This window comes from Rhamphochromis longiceps, linkage group LG6 (genome assembly GCF_057381845.1).
Source record: "Rhamphochromis longiceps isolate RC_006_pf linkage group LG6, R_longiceps_female_GT1.1, whole genome shotgun sequence".
NCBI classification, from domain to species: Eukaryota; Metazoa; Chordata; class Actinopteri; order Cichliformes; family Cichlidae; genus Rhamphochromis; species Rhamphochromis longiceps.
This window is the reverse complement of record NC_140562.1, coordinates 45737778-45755563: the sequence shown is the minus strand read 5'-3', so window position 1 is coordinate 45755563 and position 17786 is coordinate 45737778. Positions and strand designations below refer to the sequence as shown.

The window sequence follows — 17786 nt, the reverse complement described above, 5'->3', positions numbered from 1 at the left end:
GGTGCCAGAGCCAGGCTGAAGTGGGCATTAGAGCATGTTGCATGACATTTGCATGTTGGCTTCATTTTTAAACCAAGAGGTTGGGTCTTAGGGAAAACTTGTCACGGCTCAACGGCACGAGGGAACAGGGATGGACACAGGCGCAGAAACCAACCCGGAAGCGAGGTGACAGAAAACAAATGATTTATTTCCGCCCACAGGTAAACAAAGGTGAAACACAAAGTGACGCCACCACACTAGTGGCGCGTAGGATTCGTCGGTGATAATGAGGGCGACCTAGACACCTCTAGGAGACGGCTGAACAGCGGGGACAGCGGGGAGGTAGAAACAGGACTAGGTAGGGGCCGGGGCACTGGAACAAGAGGAGATCACGATCAGAGGGATCCAGAAGACAACCAATAATCCTCCGCCGTTGAATTGAATTGCCTTACTTGGTTTCAGATGGAGGGGACAGGTGGAGCGGAAAACCCGGAAGCGGTCGAGGCGTGGGGAGGCAGGCAGGTGAGCGGTGGGCCGGCAGGTGAGCGGTGGGCCGGCAGGCCACGTTGTGTAAGCAGCTGGCGGCCCAGGTCCAGGAGGACGGGAGCGAGGGGAACAAGATCTCCACTCCGGGTGCTATCGCTGAGGACAAGAAAAGACAGGTCAGTCATCACACGGCGTTAAGACAAGGTTTAGGATGCTCCACTGAACTAACATGGGAATAGCAGATACTCAGGCGATGAGTGGTTGAGAGCGCAGGTCTGATATACCGCTGGCACGATTGCTCACAGGTGGTCAGCCAGGGAGGGGCAACCGGACTCCGCCTAAAGGAGGAGGAGCCGCTGTCTGAGACCTGCAGGTGCCCAACCAGACCATGACAAAACTGTGTTTACGTTATAGAAGTTTGACTTTAAATTATAAAACTGCCATTTTTCCTTCCAGTCTAGCAAACGCTCTGCCCAGAGTAGAGTTAGATCATCAGTCTCATAAAAACCACTCCAGTATTTACTTGAATGTTTGCTTTGGCTCATAACATATTGTAGTATTTAATTAGTTTAGTCTGTTACTGTATTGGAGCAACTGTAACTCACATAATTTCCTTCAGGATTAATAAAGTATTCTGATTCTGTGCATCTTCTAAATTTCCCGTCTCTGAAGTCTGGAGCAGATTTTGTGAGGAACCTCTGGATGTTTGGCTGCATTCATCCTTCTCTCTGTTCTGAAAGTCATCTCCACAGCAAGCTTCACTGTAGGGGTGTCAGCAAAAAGCGTTTTCCTTGTTCACTGAGCTCTGAGCTTCTTACTGAACTCTAGTGCAGGCTATCATCTCTCGCTTACTCCGTGTTTTTAATGTAGCTGCTCACGAAGACCTGATGAATCAGGGCTCCTCAGGTGGACTTATGGAGACCAGTCCGAAACCTTTGGTGACAATTTTGTACGCTGGTTTTGCTTTACTGTAACTGTACAAGACAGACCTTTAAAATGGTGCAGATGTACAGAAGTAGGTGGGAAAATAATCATGACTGCATCATATTGTACTGTATTTATAACCACACTTAGATTAAAAAAATATCATTCATTATCATTCATGTCTATAAACACTGGGAATAAACTCAGCACAGAGCGAATAAAGTAAGGTGTAAGGAGACAGTGCTCAAACCTGTCATACTACACAAATACAGGATGAATGTAAAAAATATTTTTCATTTAGTTTAAAAACTAAAACGTTATATTTTAATTAAACCTTGAGGTCTAAATGATCCATACCCACAGACGATAGAAAGGTGGTTTCCAGAATTCCAGGCCCTGACATTTGCACTGTCACTATATTTGTTTAAAAATAAAAACAAATCAAAAACACAGATGTGACGAGGAGGGGCGGGTCTGACTTTCAAACCGCTTGCTCATTTGTTAAAAACTTGCTACATTGTACCCCAACAGAGGTCGATCATATTGTTAATAATTTCACCTCCTCACTACGTACGACTCTGGATACTGTAGCTCCTGTGAAAACTAAGGCCTCTAATCAGAAGTACCTGACTCCGTGGTATAATTCTCAAACACGTAGCCTAAAGCAGATGACTCGTAAGCTGGAGAGGAAATGGCGTGTCACAAATTTAGAGGATCATCATTTAGCCTGGAGAAATAGTTTGCTGCTTTATAAGAAAGCCCTCCGCAAAGCCAGAACATCTTACTATTCATCACTGATTGAAGAAAATAAGAACAACCCCAGGTTTCTCTTCAGCTCTGTAGCCAGGCTGACAAACAGTCAGAGCTCTGTTGAGCCAACCATCCCTTTAACGTTAACTAGTAATGACTTCATGAACTTCTTCACCACTGTTGGGCAAGTTACTTTAAAAAACTAATTAGCAGTAGTTACTAGTTATTTCTTCTAAAGGTAATCGAGTTAGTAACCAAGTTACAATATTATAAAAGTAACTAATTTCTCGGAAAAGTTACTATTGCATTACTTTAACTCTCTGGCGTATAATTGGCTATTTTTGACTAATTTTACTTTTTCCTCCACATTCACCTTTAAAAACTATTTACTTGCCTTGTTTGGTGTCATTCTTTTCAGCACAACCTCACATGTTTGAATTTACTGTTATTTGTTTCATTTTGACATAATGTATTAACACAATTGATCTAAAATCAAAAACCATAAAATCTGTCACGGCCTGGGGATCAGCAAGACGATGATCGGCCATTTCTACCTTTCTCTCTCTCTCTCGCTCTCTGTCGCCGGGCCGGAACTTATTGTGGGTTCACACCTTCAGCCCACGCCCACTGAAGGGGAACACACCTGATGCCCATCAAGCCGCTCGGCATTTAAGCCAGGAGGAGTCTCCTGGTCTTCGCTGGATCGTTGTCTACCACGTGTCAGTGAGAGTCAAGCTACAGCTCAAGATAAGTCGAGCTGTAGCTTGTGAACGGTGTAACTCATTCTCGTTTCCTCGCCTACAGACCTCCAGGATAACCTTCCCTGTGTGAATCTTGGTGTCAAGTGTGGGGAAAGGAACTGCGGTCGTGAGTGTGGAGAGTTGGAGAACGAGTGATTCCCCCCTTGGATTTCCCTGGAGCCCCATCCCCCACATTGTTGTCTATAGCACTGCCCTGCACTTCCTGTATATACACCTGGTGAACTCTATAAATAAATTCTTGTGTTCAGCTGATTCTGAAGTTCTGCGCTTGAGTCCCTCACGTTGAACAGTAACAAAATCACAGTAGATAAAAGTTATATTTTTTACTGTAACAACCACAAACATTAACAACTCATTTTCATACCTTGAAATACAAATAGAAATTGTAAATTTTAAAAACCCATGCACAAGTTTTGCAAACAACAAAGTTATTTGCATCTATTTACCTAAAAATGCAGCCCAGGCGTTTTTTTTCTATAACTATTTCAAACTATTTACAGAACAATCAGCTGTTCTGCATCAAATAAGATGCCACACAAATTATTTGTGCCACTCCAAAATATAGTTTCTGTCTGTTATAAGATGAAGGAGAACATCACAGCCTGATACCTGCAGGCCTGACAGCAGCAGGTGTGTCTGCTCCTGTTTTCCACCTGTAGGCAGCGTTTACACTGCAAACTGCCTTTGGTGGCTTTTTGACAGAACTGTGACATTCAGCAGTCGCCTCATTGTTCTGACACACTCCTTCTCTCTCTCTGGCCGTCACTCCTAAAACTTCCCCCCCTTCCTAAACAACCAAATGCCATGTTGCCATATCATTTTTTGATTGGTCGACATGGTACATTTTTCCTGCAGTGGGAAATGGTGTTTTTTTTGTTTTGTTTTTGCTCACAAGCTGAGAACGCTTTCCTTAGAAAATGCAGTTTTGGTTGATACGTCTCTACAACGTTGCGTGGAGATCAGGGGCAGTACACCTGGATTGTGTGGACAAGAGATATTTTACTTTGTATTCTTATGGTGACATTTTATAATCATAACTATCATTGATCAGTCATTCATCATTGTTGAATCTGATGACAGTATAATCTTTGTTTTATATCTATGGTAATCTGAGTAAAGATTAATGTATGCATATTATCATCATTGTAATCAAGTCTCAAATGGTATCCACAGCATTGTATTCACCGTCCATAACTGGAGGGTCCAGCAGGACCTTGTTCTAATTCATTTGCAGGCCTACATCAGAACATGCACATACAGAGTTATGTAAACACGCACGTTCGCATACACACTTATTTACACAGGGAGGTCATGTCAGGACATTCTCTAGTTGGACACACAGGCTCACAGAACTGCACAACATGACATGTCACACACTTGTTTTTCTCTAAAAGTATCATCCGATGTTTGTATAAGGAGAACTTTGGACTATGGGGAGACTGTTATCATTTCCAGTAAGGTCTAACTGTGTGATGTCATCATGGGTTATATAAGGATGGGGAGCTGTCCACTCTTTGGAGAATCTGTTGCAAGTTTTCTTCCCACACTTCTGCGCAGAGTGTGTAATTAAAGATCACTATTTTGACGCCTCCCTGGACTCAGCCTGCTTTCTTCTCTTACCCAAATCGAACGAATCTTAACAATTGGCAGACCGGGGTGGTGGTCCCCATCTTTAGGAAAGGGGACTGGAGGGTGTGTTCCAACTGCAGGGGAATCATACTCCACTGCCTCCCTGGGAAAGTCTATGCCAGGGTGCTGGAAAGGAGAGTTCGTCCGTTAGTCGAACCTCGGATACAGGAGGAATAATGCGGTTTTCGTCCTGGTCGCGGAACACTGGACCAGCTCTTTATCCTCTCAAGAGCTTGAGGATGCATGGGAGTTTGCCCAAACAGTCCACATGTATTTTGTGGACTTGGAGAAGGCATTCGACCGTGTCCCTTGGGGGGTGCTCTGGGAGTATGGAGTGTCTGGCCCATTGCTACGGGCCATTCAGTCCTTATACGACTGTTGCAAGAGCTTGGTTCGCATTGCTGGCAATAAGTCGGACTCGTTCCCGGTGGGTGATGGGCTCCGCCAGGGCTGCCCTTTGTCACTGATTCTGTTCATAATTTTTATGGACAGGATTTCTAGGCGCAGCCAAGTGGCGGAGGGCTTTCACTTCGGTGGCCTCAGAATCTTATCTCTGCTTTTTGCAGATGATGTGGTTCTGTTGACTTCATCGGGTGAGGGCCTCCAGCTCCCACTGGAATGGTTCACAGCCGAGTATGAAGCAGCGGGAATGAGGATCAGCACCTCCAAATCGGAGGCCATGGTTCTCAGATTTGGAGGGTGGAGTGCCCACTCCGGGTCAGGGACAAGTTCCTGCCCCAAGTGGAGGAGTTTAAGTATCTTGGGGTCTTGTTCACGAGTGACAGAAGAAGGGAGCCGGAGATCGACAGACAGATTGGGGCTGCAGCTGCAATAATGCAGACGCTGCACCGGTCTGTTGTGGTGAAGAGAGAGCTGAGTGTTAAAGCGAAGCTCTCAATTTACCGGTCGATCTACGTCCCTACCCTCATCTATGATCACGAGCTGTGGGTAGTGACCGAAAGAACGAGATCGCGGATACAAGCGGCAGAAATGAGCTTCCTCCGAAGGGTGGCTGGCCTCTCAATTAGAGATAGGGTGAGAAGTTCAGCCATCCGGGAGGGGCTCAGAGTAGAGCCGCTGATCCTCCACATCGAAAGGAGCCAGCTGAGGTGGTTCGGGCATCTGACAAGGATGCCTCCTAGACATGCTGGAGAGATTATATCTCTCGGTTGGCCTGGAAATGCCTTGGTGTTCCCCCAGACAAGCTGGAGGGGAGATGGAGGTCTGGGCTTCTCTGCTTAGGCTGCTGCCCCCACGACCCGGCCCGGATAAGCGGAAGAAGATGGATGGATGTTAACGGCGTTAGTAATGCCATTACTTTTAAGGAATGCCTTAAAGACATAAAGACCTGGATGGCCGCTAACTTTCTGCTTCTTAATTCAGATCAAACTGAGGTTATTGTACTCGGCCCTGAAAATCTTAGAAATATGGTATCTAAGCAGATTCTTACTCTGGATGGCATTACCTTGGCCTCCAGTAACGCTGTGAGGAACCTTGGAGTCATTTTTGACCAGGACATGTCCTTCAACACACATATTAAACAAATATGTAAGACTGCGTTCTTCCATTTGTGCAACATCTCTAAAGTTAGAAATATCCTGTCTCAGAGTGACGCTGAAAAACTAGTTCATGCATTTATTACTTCCAGGCTGGACTACTGTAATTCATTATTATCAGGAAGTCCTAAAAACTCCCTGAAAAGCCTTCAGCTAATCCAAAATGCTGCAGCAAGAGTCCTGACAGGGACTAGAAAGAGAGAGCAGATTTCTCCTGTTTTGGCTTCCTGTTAAATCCAGAATTGAATTCAAAATGCTGCTCCTCACATACAAGGTCTTAAATAATCAGGCCCCATCTTATCTTAATGACCTTGTAGTACCATATCACCCTATTAGAGCACTTCGCTCTCGCTCTGCAGGCCTACTTGTTGTGTTGTTCCTAGAGTATTTAAAAGTAGAATGGGAGGCAGAGCCTTCAGTTTTCAGGCCCCTCTTCTGTGGACTCTGTAGCATTGACCTCGAACAGATTTTATGTGGTACACAGCGCTCAAAAATCTGTCAAAAAATGTTTTACTACGACTTTAGTAGCTACGAAGCCGCAGCGCTTGATGGGTTGTTGGAACATTACGGCTGCCGTAGTCAGGAGCCTCACGGAGGAATCTGGGTCCAAAACTCCGTCAGCTTCAGGTCCCAAAGTCAAACGAACACTGCAGCATCACTGAGAGTTGAAAAACTGTCTACATTATTTCATCTTTAATAAAATGATCAGCGTTGCTGCTTTACCAGGTGTAGCACTTAAGTTTAACGTCCAGGCATCCATGAAAACAGAATTTATGAAATTTAATGGAGTCAGAAGTTAGCAGGAAGTTAGCTCGCTAGCTTCCACCTAAACATGATATAGCACGTTCTGACTGAGAGATTTCTGAAACAATTCAAACGTACAGCTCTGCTGTCACTTCCAACATAAATGAAGACAGAAAACTAAACAGCAGTGACGTTTGTAGGGTTACTAAAGTTGGGCTAGCTGGTATATAATGATGTGCTGGAGGATGAACGCTAACTTTTTTCCACTCAATAAAAGTTAACATGAGGGTTCCTGATGGTTAGAGACAAATGCAATCGCATGGCAGGATGCTGTAAATGGACCAAACTTCAGTCAGGAGAACAACTGAGATAATCCATCCACAACACGAGGTCAGTCATTAATATACTGCAACGACATGGGAATAGAGCAGCTGCCAGAGAATTCAACATTAATGAATCAATGGTACAGAAGTGGAAGAAGCGCCGTTTTTGGCTTCCCTCATATTCCAAAATGTGCTTTGTCTCTTCGCTATTACTGTCGCCCGGCATAGTATGCAGATGATATTGCTTGCAGCCGTTGCGATGCTTTCGACCAAAAACAGGCGCAGCTTGATGACACCATCAACATCGCTATCGCGGGAGATAGACGTTTCTACTATGTACCATTTATCCCGCCCACCCCTAGTTTGTGCTTCACTGCAGGTTTGCCTGAGGACTGCAGGCAAACCTTTTTTTCTTTGTTAGACCTTTCATACGCTGGGATATGCAGGGGTTTTCAACATCTGCTCAGTCAGTACAGTGCAAACTGACTATCTGATCAGAACGCAGAGCCACAACCGTAGACTGATTACTTTTACAAATAAAATTATTTTTGTGGGTTTTGTGGATTTGTCACTGGCATGGTGGTGCAGTGGTCAGCACTGTTGCCTCATTTCAAGAAGCTTGTTCTTCAGAGCGTTGCTGATTCCTTCCACAGACCAAAAGCATGCATGTGACCATAAACTGTGTGGTGTAGTGCTCATCGTTCTCTCTGTGTTAGCTCTGTGGTGGACTGGCGACATGTCCAGGCAGTTTGATCAAAGGTTAGTGGATGGGATTCATCAGGAGCAAGTGAAGGTTTTATCCTTAAAGCTGATGTGGCCAAAGCAGGAAAAATGGGCAAGTGTGAGGATTTTTTTTTTTACAAAACGCCAAAACTATGATGGGTACTGGATCGGAGCTTCTCCACAGCTGCTGCTCCTGTGTGGTGTTCCCAGTGTGGAGGACTCAATATCTATCAGAAGTGGTCCACAAAGGAGTAGTGGTGAACCAGCGACAGGGTCATGGGCAGCCAAGGCTCACCTTTGTGCTGGTTCTGATAGAAAGGTGTCAGAGCCACAGAGCATCACAGCCTGATGTGTGGGGCTGCACAGCCACAGACCAGTCAAGGTGCTCATGCTGATCCCCGTCCAAGCACCAACAATGGGCACCTGAGCATCAGAACTGGACCACGCACCAATGTAAGAAGGCGTCCTGGTGTGATGAATCATGTTTCACAGGTGTGTTGCTCACCTGGGAAACACCAGGTAAGGGAAGAGGCGGTGTGATGTAATGTTCTGCTGGGAAACTTTGGGTTCTCCCATACATGTGGCCGTTGCTATAACACGTACCACCTACCTAGGCATTGTTGCAGACCATCTACACCCTTTCATGGAAATGGTACTCCCTGATGGCTGTGGCCTCTTTCAGCAGGATAACGGATCAGGAATAGTTTGAGGAGCACAGCAATGAGTTCATTCCAATCGAGCATCTGTGGGATGTGCTAGACCAGGGGTGTCCAACTCCAGGCCTCGAGGGCCGGTGTCCTGCAGGTTTTAGATGTGTCCTTGATCCAACACAGCTGATTTAAATGGATAAAAAACCTACTCAACATGTCTTGTAGTTCTCCAGAGGCCTGGTAACGAGCTAATGTCATTTTAAATCTTTGTCACTTCAGAGCTGCCTCGTTTGTTGTTTCCCCTGGACTTCCTTTTATTCCTTGAAACCGTGTTTGAGGATGTTTTCACGCTGCTCTGTTTAACCTGTCTGTGCTTTTTTCACATCTCTTTACTTTGTCATTCGGAGTAAATATAGACAGATGCCTTCGTTTTTATTAGTATTAAGCTTTTACTCTGTCGTTGGTCATGAGAAATCCTGCACGTGTTGTTTCTTTTCTTTAATTTTCTAAGACTAAAAAAATATTAGTGTCAATATTTTTTTGTTAAGGAGGTTTCATGTTTTTCTGTTTCTGTACTGAAAGCGAAAGCTGTGGATGGATCCAGAGACAGGATGCTGGACAGGTCCAGATAGTGAGGAGAGAGAGCGTTGGAACAGGGACTTCCCTGAGCCTCCATCATCTGCAGGGAGGGAAAAACACTCACACACACACTGCCTCCCACACACACACACGCACACTCTGCTGAGAGCTAGCAAGGGGCTTTAAACAGCTTCACACATAACCGAGACAAAGGGACTGTAACCTGCCACAATGGAAGAAAACATGGATGAATCGCAAAGCCAGAAAGGTAGGAAAGGACGAGCCATCGATTCCTTTTTATCTTCCGTCACTCGTTCCTTTATGCCATTGTTCTGTTCATCCTTCCCTCCCTGTATCATGGGATTCCTTTGTGTGTTGTGGGCAGAGAGAAGGAGGACGGCATACACGTCCTGGAGGGAAAAAAGGGGAAAAGAAGCTTAGACTTTAGGCTGTATATTTAATTTCCAACTTTTCTCAGCACGGTTCACATTCCCCGTTTTCCCCATCAGTCATCTCGGCAGAAATGGAAAGAGGCTGTGGATTGTAATGGAGCCTCCTCAGGAGGCTGTCTGCTCCGGATAAAAACACGGGATCGTACACGAGCCGTGTGCGTCCATGAACGGGAGCTTAAATATGCAGATTGTTTGGGCTGAGGGTGCATGGAAACGACAGACACCGGAGGCTTGGTGTTGTTTTGGAGGCTGGACGGACAGATGGACGGACAGATGGATGGATGCATGGATGGATGGATGGATGAATGGATGGAGGTGGGAGTGGCTGGGGGAGGAAAAGGGGAAGAAGAGGGTGATAGAAGGAGGGTGCGTGGGGCAAAACCTTGGAATAAATGGAATAAAGACTAAAAATCAGAGGGAGGAGGGATAAGTGGGGCAGTGATTGATGCCTCCATTGGGATTTTCTTTGTTAGCCCTCATTGTTGATGCTTCACGCTTGTCTGAACGCCTTTTCCTCTCCACTCTCCCTCGCTCTCTGCACCCCCCCCCCCCCCCCCCCCCCTTTTCCGTCTGTGTCGCTCCCTTTCCCTCCATTTTCTTCATATCTCTCCATCTCTGGCCCTTACCCCTCTTTCCTTCACCCGTTCAGCCTTGGTGTATTCCAGGCTGGATTTTTTCCATCTTTCTGTCTGTATCTTGTTTTCCCGTCTACCTGTTTCTGTCTCTCTCTCTAGAAGAGGATATTTTGGCTGATCTCCCACTCGCCACCATCTCACTCTCTCGGTTGACTCCCTCTCGCTCCTTCATTCCCGTTTTTCTTCCGCCGTCCATTTTTCAAATTCTATTTCTGATCTGAATCTTTCCACATGCGTCCATCCCTCTGACCGCCTCGGGGTGGTTTGCAGAGAGTGTTATTTTGCATTTTCCCCCCCAAATGATTCTTGTTGTTGTTGATGTTGGCAGTAAAAATGGGCGTGTCCATTTTCTTCATCACACCTTCAGAGCCAAATGAGACATCAACTGCTGCTTGCAGAGATTCACAAATACAACCAATAAAGGAGGCGGTTTTGATTAAAAGAAAATAGAAATATTTATATACAAGGCCAAATGAATGTTTATTCTCGCTGTATCTATGGAAACACCATCCTGACATCGTCTTCTGTTGTGTGATAGGCGCATTTGTGTGTTTTTTCTGGAAGCAACCTGTTTTAGCCAATCAGAGATGCGGGTGGTGTTCAAGCAAACATGATTTTTCATTCCTGTCACTTCTCTTTTTTTTAAGCCTCACCCCCTCTCCTTCTGTCCATTCTCTAACTAGTTCCCATCCTACATCCGTGTCACACTCCCTCTTCGTCCCTGTCTTTAGTTCAGCCATTACAGGCCTCATCTCTTCCCCTGCACCACACAAAACACAGGTGTGAGATGAAACGAGGCAGCACAGGTGAGAGACACAGAGCGGCTGTATAAGTACGACGTAGAGTTGTTTTCAAAGGAATCGATTTACTTTTACATCAGTGGTGTTTCAATAAAGGTTCAAATGGATTTGATTGCAGATATGTGGCTGAAGGGTGCATTAAATATAATCTCCAATAATTCTACCATAGTTCACTTTTAACAGGACCAAAAACTGTCATATATGTTAATGTGAAATGGAGTCATGTCACACGAGTGGAATAAAAAGTCTTTACAGTGAAGGTTCTGAAATTTGTGACTTTGCCAACGTTGGTGTTTGCAGGGATGGTGTTTAGTTAAAATTCCGGTTCTCCGTCATCCAGAGACGGATTTAATATTTCATATCAGAACAAAAGTCTCACAGATCCGAAGGTGCGTTTGGATTCAGCATTTTGTTTGATTTCATTCCTGTTCTCATCATAGACTGTATCCAAACACTCGACTCTCATTCAGACATGAAAAGGTGGCCTTTGTAATAAACTTGTAATCTTTCCGACGACCAGCAGGGGGCGACTCCTCTGGCTGCAGAAACAGTCTTATTGTGTAGAAGTCTTACATATTGAAGGAAAGCTCATCATGACCACAGACTCCTCAGGTTGTTCTTGTAAATCGTCTGTGCTTGTCCATCAGCTGTTAGCACGAACGTGCTGCTTTCAGGCTCAAAGGAAACTATTAAGCTTGACAATAATAACTCAGTGTAGTAAAAACCAATCTTTAAACAGCTGTTCCAACTCCTTTCTCTTTCTGGGGTTATATTAATGGGCATTTGTCTATGAAATCCCTTCATCATCTTATATAAGCACTTCCTGCTGTGGTAACCGACCCCAGAGTCTCCACAGAGTTAATTAAAGTTTCATGTATTCTAACCTGAAAGTCTGAAAGCGTAGCAGCAACACTCTGAAAGGTTTTGATCATTTTCCCTTCCTGCTGAGGACCGATTTTAGAGACTTGCTGGTTTAATTGAAAATCTCTGGTTCATTAAACACGTCTCAGGCTGTTTGTTTGCTCACGTGCACCTCTGGGAGCAGCTGGATAGCTCAGGTCATTTAGAGCTCTACTGCATGCCTCAGTCCTTTATTTGGCTCGGTTAAAACGGTGACTGCTCATGTTACAATAGTAATAGTACAATAGTTTGGAGAAGTGGCCGACGATTGTGTGACATGAAGTCGTCTGGGTAGAAGACTTTTTCGAGCTGATAATGATGCACCTGGAAGGACCTGTGAGCAGTTAATGGTAGCTGCACGGCACAAACGCGTCCGGAGGTCCAGTTCAGGCAGACGGCTAGCAGCTACAGCCGCCTGTGTCACCACCCACCTGTCAGTCAACTAAGCCGTGCCTCTAATTGTGCATGCAGTCATGCAGGCAGTAAATATGTTTATTTCTTAATGCTGCAGCCTCTAGTGGATGTTAGAGGAACTGCAGGCTTTGGTGCGCCTGTGTTCGCTTAGTTTTTCTGTCCTGTAAGCCGACGTTTGATGGAACGCTGCCGACACCGTCCAGAGGTTCTCACAAAAACTCAAATGCAGTCACGCTCAGTGAGCATGGCAGATCAATGGCAGAAATACGTATTAATCATACTTTCACATTTATGGCACCTCGACTTAGTGTCATATTTTTGCATCATCCGTTTATTTGTGTAATACAACTCTGACAATGTTGTAAACAGGGGGATGTCACTGTGTCTTCACAATGACACTTGAACAGTCTCCGTCATCGATCAGCTGAGCTCGTTCTTTGACACACATCCAGTCCCAGCTGAGGTTAGGTGCAGATCCCTGTGTCCTCAGTAGGTGTGAGTGCAGGTTGTACACGTGATGCTTTCATGTCAACATTTTAAGTATCTCTCTAAGAAAACAGAAAATCAGAGTTATTAACTGAGACGGGAAGAGAAGGAGGAGCGATCATTTGTGGTTACTTGGTGCCAGACATCATATCCTCACATGACAAACACACCAAAACAAAACCCCGCTGCGGTCTGTGAGCTGCTGCCGTTTCATCTCTTCCTGTTTGATCCGTTCCTCCTTCACGTTCTCGGGTTTGAGCTTCAGTCGGTCTCCGCTGATATGAAAGAAGCACCGAGGGTCTTTCTCAGGAAACACCGGCTTCATTTTAAAAGGCAACGTGTCTCTACAAATTAGCATGAGCATTTTATTAGCATTAAGGAGCATAATTACAAATAATTTCTGTCTGGGGAAGCAGGGCGGACCGAGGCTTGTTCTCACGCTGCTGCGGTCCAGAGGACATCGTAAAAATCGTTTTGAGGTTTTGTAGATCTCAGTGAGAAAGCTGAGAGCGGACTTTGTGTATTTGCCTCATATCCATTTCATTATCACGGCCACTAATAGAAAGGTACTTCATGGAGAGTGCAGTGAGTCAATACAAACTGACTTACAGGCCCAGAGAGGGGAGGGTGAGATGCTGGAGCCATAAAGCAGCCGAGGAGGATGGCATACGGGATGTTTCTGCTTTATCTCTCTCTGTCTGTGGAGGTAATTTCATTACTGTCCATTGACACATGAAATGAAAAGCAGCTCTGCTCTGCTGCCTGTGAGCGTTTCAGCCTCACACACTGTGTGCAGCTGGCTGGACGACCTCAGAGGAAGGAGGTTAACCCCGGCCCTCGCCGTAACACCCGCGGCTCGGTGTGTCCGGTCACCTCTCGGATCCGGATACGAGCAGCTTCTGGGCCGAATGCCAGGAACGTTTTTTGTAGCATCACAACCCCAAATTTCTACTTTTACATGAGGAACATGAAAATGAGCAGATTGTTATGACTGCGTTGGAGAGACGTGCTTTAGTGCTGGGTCCAGTCTTGGAGGCCCTGCTGTACATTTGGTGAATTGAAAGGCGCTCAAAGCGTCGTTAAATACATAAAAGTAAAACTCCAACCTTTCTGTGAGCAGCTCCACGTAGCAGACATTGTGTGAGTCGCTCAGTTTATGAGGTGTGTCCGCCATCTTGAAAATATGATGGGACTAAGTGCTGCTGGCCGTGTGGTGTGAAAAGAAAAACCTTAAAAACCTCAGCAGCCTTCTCGCTGGTCTGAGCCGCTTCATGCAGGAACTACTTTTTCTCTGCGTCGTCTTCCTGCGCAGTGATACGTGGAGCCGTCACAAAACTGTCCCTATTTTTTTGGCACCACAGGCAGAGATCCCTCACTGTTATCTTAGCTTGAACTGTCCCCTGAATGCTGTGAGCCTTCCTTGAGATTTGAAATTTTCCGAGCTCCTCATCCTCCCAGCGGGATGAAGCTCGTTACTTCTAAAGAGATCTGTTTGTCTAAATGCTGGTGGCAGCAGTTTCGTGTAAGTGGGATATGGACACAACGTTTCACATTTACACTGCAGTTTCGTCTTCGGCGCTTCGCCGTCCACACCAACGCCCTCCTGTGGTTTGGTGGCGTTTGGCGACGTGTAAATGTTTTTGTGTTTTCTGTGTTGTCGTGTCGAGCATCACGTTTCCAGCTGCAATTCAGAAAATCCTCCTGTATCACTGTAAAGTCAGCGAGCGCTGGCAGCGCTTCCACTTTTCACCGTTTCGTGGAGCGGCTCCAGCCTCGGTTTGTGCATGACATCACCACCACAGTCTGCGTGTGTGCAGCTCCTCGGGAGGAGGGAGTGGTTCACATTCTGCATCTACACATCGACACGAGCAGAAACGATGCCTCAACAGCATCGGCGTCTTGTTTATCTGTGGCATTATCGTGCAGTTAGTCCAAAAGCTTTGTGTTTTTCTGATTTTCTGTTTGTGGGTGGAACCGGGGGGGTGGAAGAGCTGGTGCAGATATCTCATTAGTGTGGGGTGCTCAGCTTCCGGTGCAGGTCTAAAAATGGCGTTTCAGAGGCTTGTCTCGTGGCAAGAGTGGCGCTCTGAATGTTGTTTCTGTGTGAGCATGAAAGTCTGCACAGAGCTGCAGAGATATCAAACCCCAGCATGTTCAGCCGGTCGGTGTTCGGATCCTAGATGTGTGCGCAGCTGATCGAGGGTCGTGTCTGCAGAGCAGCTGCAGATAATTCCAGTCCACAGCCTTCTTCCTGATTCCTTTCCCAGTCTATCCAGTCCAATGTGTGCTTTTCTTGGATGAATGTCTCCCATCTCACTCAGCGACATTTCCACCACACTGATCTGTGATCGGTCACAAACCCTCCAAACAGCAGCCGTGAGCTGAGGATAGTCTGAATGTAAGAGACCAGCACGAACGTGTTCAGAGCAGCTTTCCCCGTGAAGCGTTACACGTTCACTGAACTCTCAGCGCTCCTCTTTAACTGAAGGCAAATATGATGATTGCACCGAATTCGCCTTCGTAATATTTCATAATTTCTGTCTGGCTGTCTGAGAGTCATCCATCACTGAAACTGATTGGTCTCACTGGGTCTCCCCCCTCATCTTCTCCCTGTTATTGCTGGCCTGATTTATTGGCCTCCATCAGCGTGTGGTTCTGTGGCATTCCTGCAAACACAGACGATATTTAACATCTGCAGGGAAACAAAAGGCAAAGTGGTGCATTTATGGAAGTGTTTTATGTAGAAGAACAAAATGTGAAAGCCCACCGACCGTGCATCTGTTTCAAGGTTTTAGGGGTTGCTGGCAAGATGCTAAACGAGGTGTTAAACTTGGCAAAATCTCACAGAGTTTCAGTCGAAGGAACCACGTTAACCTCCATCGTGGCCTGTGTGAGGATATCTGCAGCACCAAAGGCTGATGGATAAAACTTTAGATTCTTAAGGTACGAGCTGCTGGCCCCTGCTGTCCCTTTCCTCCAGTTTGTCACAGAGTAGATCACTGATCATCTGGTCGCCGCCCTCACAACACTAACTAAAGCTTAGTGCTGCCCCTACGCGCACGCAGACAAATAAACCAGGAAGGTGCCTTCATGCTGGCTTTTTGACTTGCTCCGCTGTGATGCGATTTCACAGACACGTGGATGAATCTAACAAGTCAGCGCTTCTGCTCCGATCCCCCGATTATCCCACAGGTAGGCGTAGCTGCCTATGTCCGGCTAACGAAGGCCAGATAATCTCCCGTCACTGCGTCGTTAATGATGAGACGGCTGGTAAAACGGCTCTCCCCAAACTCTGTGAGCACAGCTGCTTGTGAGCCACTGTCATCGGTGATAAAGTTAGAGCGCCTGCCTCTATCACACAGCTGTGAACGGTTGTCACGGTGATGGGGAGGCAGGGAGGGAGGGGTTTGTGGATCAACAGAGAATTTGATTGGCAGATTGGAAAATCTTTTCAGGAGGCGGTGTGTGTGTGTGTGTGTGTGTGTGTGTGTGTGTGCGTGTGTGTGTGCGTGTGTGTCACAAAGAAGATATCCATGTATATGAAAATTTTGTTGTTGTGAATCAAAGACAAAAAAACACCTTAAACGTTTAAAAGAGAAAAGCTTCGCATGTAGACGACGGCGGTGCGTGCACATGCATACGCCTATATTTATCTGGGTTACCCTCCACTGGGCTGCACGGCCGCTCAGTCTTAATGGTGTCGCTGGGCTGGGCTTGTCATTTCCATTAGAACCCAGTCCTGACTCCTGAGTGCATCTTCAGGCCACTCTGTGTTTGTGTGTCTGTGTGAGAGCTCAGTGACCCTCTCCTACAGCACACATACACACACACACATAAACACACACACACACACACACACAGCAGTGGTGTTTGTTGGTCTGTTAGACAATCAGGCAAAACAGCACAAAATACAGCCTAATGAGCACCAAGACCCAATGTGAAAGAGTGTGTGTGTGTGTGTGTGTGTGTGTGTGTGTGTGTGTGTGTGTGTGTGTGTGTGTGTGTGTGTACATGTTTAGACATCGTTATGAGAACAGAAAGTTGGCATGCTGCTATAATTGTGGAGACCAACAGTCACTTATGGGAACCTAAATCTCGGTTCCCAAAATTTTGGAGACTCAAATGTGGTTTTAGTGTCAGGGGTACAGTTAGGGTTAGGTTTATGTCAATTAGATGTGCACCTCCGTGTATACATCTCACCTCAGGATCCACCATCCTGAGGTCTTTAATTGTCATGTGTGAAGTTATTTCGGGAGCATGGCCACAACTCGTTCAGAAACATTTTAAAAAGGGAAGAAAACTTTAAATTTCTGACACACGAGAGCTGATGATAGATGACCTGGGGTGGGATGAAGTGGGTGTAGCTCAGGAGGTGGAGTCAGGTCATCTACTGATCTGGAGGTTGGTGGTTCGATCCCTGGCTCCTCCAGTCTGCATGCCAAGTATCCTTGAGCAAGATACTAACCCCAAGTTTTGCACGGAGTATGAAGGTTAGCTAGGAAGCACTAAAAGACTTGGAAGAAAGTGCTTGTGTGATTGGGTGAATGTGGCACGTTGTGTAGAGCGCCACATAAGAATCCATTTACCATAACCCTGAAGCTAATGCATCTCAATAGAAAGCATGACGCACCTCCTCGGGTCACCTTTGCAACGCAGGTAATGCAGCTTTAATATTGTACGGTAGACCCCACAATAATCCAATATTATTATTGGCACCATAATGTTTGTCTCTTTTCTACAAATACTGCTTATTAGAGATTAAACATGAATGTGTTGATGCACGCTCAATCATCCAGGTAAGGAAGTCCCAAAAAGTGGATTCTGTTCATCTGGATGTAATGCTGCATCCAGATGAACAGAATCCACTTTTTGGGATTAAACCAGAATATATCAGAAAGAAAATAATAAAATCACACATTTAAGAACATGGAAGCAGCAAATGCTTTTGGTTTTTGCTTTTATAAAATGAATGAAACTAATTTCATTGAACTAATA

General features: G+C 45.7%; 1 protein-coding gene across 1 annotated transcript in view; it reads left to right on the top strand.

Moving 5' to 3' along the window:
• Positions 1–9222: 9222 nt before the first annotated feature.
• The window catches only part of LOC146668906 (neuronal membrane glycoprotein M6-a-like), a 29479-nt gene continuing 20915 nt past the window's right edge, over positions 9223–17786 (top strand). The window contains exon 1 of the mRNA XM_085408234.1: positions 9223–9372. Coding sequence (XP_085264360.1) covers positions 9336–9372 — 37 coding nt within the window. The 5' untranslated portion in view covers positions 9223–9335. The remainder of the gene's footprint in view (positions 9373–17786) is intronic.